The sequence below is a fragment of the Magnolia sinica genome, chromosome 1 (assembly GCF_029962835.1).
Source record: "Magnolia sinica isolate HGM2019 chromosome 1, MsV1, whole genome shotgun sequence".
NCBI lineage: Eukaryota > Viridiplantae > Streptophyta > Magnoliopsida > Magnoliales > Magnoliaceae > Magnolia > Magnolia sinica.
The window spans coordinates 111,108,145-111,113,876 of record NC_080573.1 but is presented as its reverse complement, the minus strand read 5'-3'; the positions used below and the strand labels follow the sequence as shown (position 1 = coordinate 111,113,876).

The following is a 5,732-nucleotide window of genomic DNA, read 5'->3' as shown; positions in this document are numbered from 1 at the left end:
TGGAATTAAACTACATGGTTTAAAACCCAAAGCTAGAACAGCACCAGTCACCACATCCACCACTCTCACCCATCCATCCATGACAGAGAAGATGGCCACCTCCATCACCACCATTCATCTGCCATTTCTGGTTGAAAGCTGAAACTCTACCATCTTCTTCTTCTTCTTCTTCTTCTTCTTCTCTCTCTCTCTCTCTCTCTCTCTCTCTCTCACGCGCATGTGTATGCATGGCATCCCTATGCTAACATCACCAAACATGACCCAAATCCTCTTTTGAATGCAAATCATCAGCTTCCAAACACACCCAAATAACCTTCTTACCTCCTTCAAGCTTCACCTCTCTCTCTCTCTCTCTCTCTCTCTCTCTCTCTCTCATATGACTTTTAAGTATCATCACTATCACCCATCTCTCCTTCACATGCATATCATCTCCCACATTCAATTTTAACCATCCATAAATCCCAAACATCTCTCTCTCTCTCTCTCTCTATCTCTCTCTCTCTCATGCACATGCACATCCTCTCTCCTACACTCAATCCAAACCATCCATAACACTCCCAAAACACCATCCTCTCAAATTCCAAACCTCCCAAATGAAGAAACCTCACAACAACATCTCTCATGCACACCCTCTCTCCCACACTCAATCACAATCGCCCACAACACTCCCAAATCACCATCCTCTCAAACTCCAACCCACCCAAATGAGGAAACTTCAAAACCCAATCACCATCATCTCCATTCTCATCTTCTCCTTCACCACATTAGCCACCTCCCTCTCCCCAGATGGGCAAGCCCTCCTCTCTCTCCTTGCAGCAGCCGAGATCAGCTCCCCTTCCACAATTCTCCCCTCATGGAACCCCTCCCACCCCACCCCATGCTCATGGGAAGGCATCACCTGCTCCCCTCAAAACAGAGTAATCTCTCTCTCACTCCCAAACACATTCCTCAACCTCACTTCCCTCCCGCCCCACCTCTCTTCCCTCTCCTCCCTCCAACTCCTCAATCTCTCCTCTTCAAACGTCTCCGGCACCATCCCGCCTTCCTTCTCACTCCTCTCCCACCTTCGCGTCTTCGACCTCTCCTCCAATTCCCTCTCCGGCCCCATTCCACCTCTGCTCGGCTCAATCCCCACTCTCCAATTCCTCCTCCTCAACTCCAACCGTCTCTCCGGCCACATTCCTCCCTCCCTTGCCAATCTGTCCTCCCTCCAAGTCCTCTGTCTCCAAGACAACCTCCTCAACGGCTCCATACCCCAGCAATTCGGCTCTTTAGCCTCCCTCCAACAGCTCCGCATTGGTGGGAACCCGTTCCTCATTGGTGCCATTCCTCCCCAGCTTGGTCTAATCACCAATCTCACCACGTTCGGCGCTGCTGCTACTGGCCTTTCCGGCCCAATCCCGCCCACGTTCGGAAATCTAGTCAATCTACAGACACTGGCTCTCTACGACACCGATGTCTCTGGTTCAATTCCGCCTGAATTGGGTTCGTGCTCCGAGCTGCGGAATTTGTATCTGCACATGAACAAGATTACCGGCACAGTCCCGCCCGAATTGGGTAAGCTGCAGAAGCTCACTAGCTTGTTTCTGTGGGGGAATTCGATATCAGGGCCCATCCCTGTAGAGCTCTCCAACTGTTCATTGCTGGTTGTTCTCGACATCTCCGCCAATAGGATTTCAGGCGAAATCCCAGGTGAGTTCGGGAAGCTTTCGATCTTGGAACAGCTCCATCTTTCAGATAACTCAATTACAGGTTCGATTCCATGGCAGTTGAGCAATTGCACCAGCTTAACAACTCTGCAGCTAGATAAGAACATCTTGTCTGGGTCTATTCCATGGCAGATTGGTAATTTGAAATTCTTGCAGAGCCTTTTCTTGTGGGGCAATGCCATATCAGGCGCCATACCCGCCTCTTTCGGAAATTGCACCGAACTGTATGCTCTTGATCTTTCCAAGAATCGGCTTACCGGGTCGATTCCAGAAGAGCTGTTTGGTTTGAAGAAGCTGAGCAAGCTTCTACTCTTGGGCAATGCATTGTCGGGCAGGCTGCCTTCCAACGTCTCAAATTGCGAGTCTTTGGTCAGATTGAGGCTCGGAGAGAATCAGCTCTCGGGTCCAATTCCGAAAGAGATAGGCAAGTTGCAGAATCTTGTCTTCTTAGATTTATACACGAACCATTTCTCTGATAGACTGCCCACTGAGATTGCAAATATAACAGTTTTAGAACTATTGGATATCCACAATAATCATATTACTGGAGAAATCCCGTTTCAGTTGGGAGAACTAATAAATCTCGAGCAGCTTGATTTAAGCCACAACAGCTTCACTGGTGAAATCCCATCAAGTTTTGGCAATTTGAGTTACCTGAACAAGCTCATCCTCGACAACAATCTTTTAACTGGGTCATTGCCGACATCCATCAAGAACTTGCAGAAACTGACATTGCTCGATTTGAGCTTCAATGGCCTTTCTGGGCCGATTCCTCCAGAGATTGGGTACGTGACTAGCTTGACGATTAGTTTGGATTTGAGCTCGAATGGGTTTATGGGTGAAATTCCCAAGGAAATGGCGGGTTTGACACAGCTACAGTCATTGGATCTTTCACGGAATATGTTATATGGAGGAATTGGGGTTTTGGGTGAGTTAACTAGTCTTACTTTCTTGAATATTTCGTACAATGATTTCTCTGGCCCGATTCCTGTGAACCCATTTTTCAGGACTCTATCAGAAAATTCGTACCTTCGGAACCCGAAACTATGCCAATCTTTTGATGGGTCCGCCTGTTCTTCGTCTCTGATGCATAGAAACGGGCTCAGGTCTGCGAAAACGGTAGCTTTGATCTGTGTGATTTTGGGTTCAGTGACAATGGCGCTCTTCACATCTTGGATTGTGATAAATAGAAGTAGGAAGTCCATGGGTGAGAAATCATTATCGTCAGGCGCTGACGATTTCTCATATCCATGGACATTCATACCTTTCCAGAAGCTGAATTTCACAGTCGACAACATCTTGGACTGCTTGAAAGATGAGAACGTCATTGGGAAAGGGTGTTCAGGGATTGTTTACAAGGCCGAAATGCCGAATGGGGAGCTGATCGCTGTGAAGAAGCTCTGGAAATCGAAGAGGGAAGAAGAACTAATGGATGCTTTCACTTCAGAGATTCAGATTCTCGGGCACATCCGGCACAGGAACATTGTGAAGCTCTTGGGCTACTGTTCGAACAAGTGCGTGAAGCTCCTACTGTACAATTACATCTCTAATGGAAATCTGCAACAACTGTTGCAGGAGAATAGGAGCTTGGACTGGGAGACGAGGTATAAGATTGCTGTGGGAACAGCACAAGGTCTCGCTTATCTCCATCACGACTGTGTTCCAGCTATTCTTCATAGAGACGTAAAGTGCAACAATATACTGTTGGATTCCAAGTGTGAAGCTTATTTGGCAGATTTTGGGCTGGCAAAGCTGATGAATTCACCAAATTTCCACCATGCCATGTCAAGGGTTGCGGGTTCTTACGGCTACATAGCTCCAGGCAAGTAGCTCTTGATCATGATTCTTTATATGCTTGTAATGTCTGCAAAATGTCTTTCGGAAATCTACCTTAATAAACAAAATCAATTTATATTTATAAAGAAAACCCATTAATAAAATTGTGATGTTTTCTGCTTGTGGGATTTTTATTGTTATTTTTAAATTGAATTTGGTCATAGAATTTCATTGCCATAGTCAGCTTACAGCTGACTGCTTCCTTTTGAGCATGAACAATCTTAATGTAGATAGGAATCATATGCTTATTCTGGTAGAATGTTGTGCAGGGTACTCATCTAGCATCGACTTACAAATGGGGGACATTTAGTTAATCCCAACAATCCAAATAGTTGGCCCAATTGATGATCTACCATAGTCCAGAAGTTGCACTGAACGGAAGATTCTGTGATCAATGGTTATTTTACATACCAGCCATACATCTTTCTCACTGCCCATTTCATATAGACTCTGTTCAAATGGTTAGGATCATCCAATCAGTGTAATCTTTTGGGCTGTACCCTAGCATGGTTAGGGCCAACAATTTATATTGGGGCTGCATGCATGTCTGCCACATGCATGGTGGATGCATGCAAGAGTATGATTGACAATACCTGACCAGAGTACAATGTAAAATCATCTTGGCTAACTGATGTTGTTGATCATTTTTTAAATGAACAATGTGCATTCAGAACCCCAAAGAACACAGACACTTCTTATTACATGCCATTAGATGTTCTATTATGATTCTCTCTCTCTCTCTCTCTCTCTCTCTCTCTCTCTCTATATATATATATATATATATATATATATATATATATATATTAAATTTAGTATGATTGCCTGCAGCTGGGTTTATCCTAACTTAGCATGCAGCCCTGTTTTTCCTACTGTGTCAAATGCGTAGGACATCTAGGTCCCATCATGAAGATCACCTGTCTATAAAATCAGGCCTGTGGACTCATTCGGCAGGCCAAACCTGTGCCTTGAGTCAGACCATTTACCAGCCATTTATTTTGATGGTGTGGTGCTTCAGATGAGTACACCAGCCTGAATATTGTGCCAGGTGATCTTCATGATGGGGTCCACAATTTTCATGGCTTGAATGTCCTACAAAAGTGACACATTGGCTGGAAAGATAGAGCTGCATGTAAGCATGTGGCTGGCTGTAGGTGATTAGTTCTCTATGAAAATTTGGAATATAAAATGTGTACCAAAACTCAAAATGAAATTTCTTACTTACCTTGATCACCCAGTTCATTCAATCGTCAAAACTTTTTCAGAATCATGATTTTTATTATCATCAATTCTGCTAATGATTCATTGTTTGGAATTTCTTCCGGCAGAGTATGGATACACGATGAACATCACAGAGAAGAGCGATGTATACAGTTATGGGGTGGTCCTGCTTGAGATCCTCAGTGGCCGCAGTGCCGTCGAGTCGCATGTTGGTGACGGGCTTCACATAGTCGAATGGGTAAAAAAGAAGATGGGGAGTTTTGAGCCTGCCATTAACGTACTGGACATGAAGCTCCAAGGTCTACCTGATCAGATGGTGCAGGAGATGCTTCAGACACTCGGGATAGCAATGTTCTGTGTGAATTCATCACCGACAGAACGACCAACCATGAAGGAAGTAGTGGCATTGCTAATGGAAGTGAAGAGCCCACCTGAAGAATGGGGGAAGACTTCACAGCCTCTCATAAAGCCAGTAAACCACCGCTGAATAATCTCTCTCTCTCTCTCTCTCTCTCTCTCTCTCTCTCTCTGAGAATGCCTTGAATGATTGCTTGTTTTCTAAAAGGAAAAAAAAAAAAGAGCTTCCATGGTGGGAAATTGGTGAAGGAAGCTATGAGTGGTTTGCTTGGGATGTTGTTGTTGTTGGGATTGTTGTACAGTTTTAGAATTATGGTTTTTTTTTTTTATATAATTATTATTAAGCATTAGGGTTGATTTAATGATCTCTCTTCATGGGTTTTCTTTTTTGTTTCACCAGTTATATCTCCATATAGAGGCATTTAGTCATGAGGGTCTTTTCGTAAATTAGAGGACTTGCATATTTCGTTCATTCAAGTTTTAGAAAGGAACGAGGGCTTCAAATAAATAAATAAATCTTAATAGGGGCATTTTGGGAACAGATGGTTTAAATTGACATGTGAGAAATGTGTGAAGGGAGCTATGAGTGTTTTGCTTGGGTGTATGGTAGTT

The 5,732-nt window shown here is 44.1% G+C and overlaps 1 protein-coding gene across 1 annotated transcript; it reads left to right on the top strand.

Annotated features, from left to right (window-relative positions):
- The first annotated feature begins 369 nt into the window (after positions 1 to 369).
- LOC131254005 (LRR receptor-like serine/threonine-protein kinase RGI5) lies at positions 370 to 5,482 on the top strand. Its single transcript, XM_058255069.1, has 2 exons — positions 370 to 3,531; positions 4,871 to 5,482. The coding sequence occupies exons 1-2, from the start codon at positions 594 to 596 to the stop codon at positions 5,248 to 5,250; spliced, it is 3,318 nt and encodes a 1,105-aa protein (XP_058111052.1). The 5' UTR covers positions 370 to 593; the 3' UTR covers positions 5,251 to 5,482.
- The last annotated feature ends 250 nt before the right edge of the window (positions 5,483 to 5,732 follow it).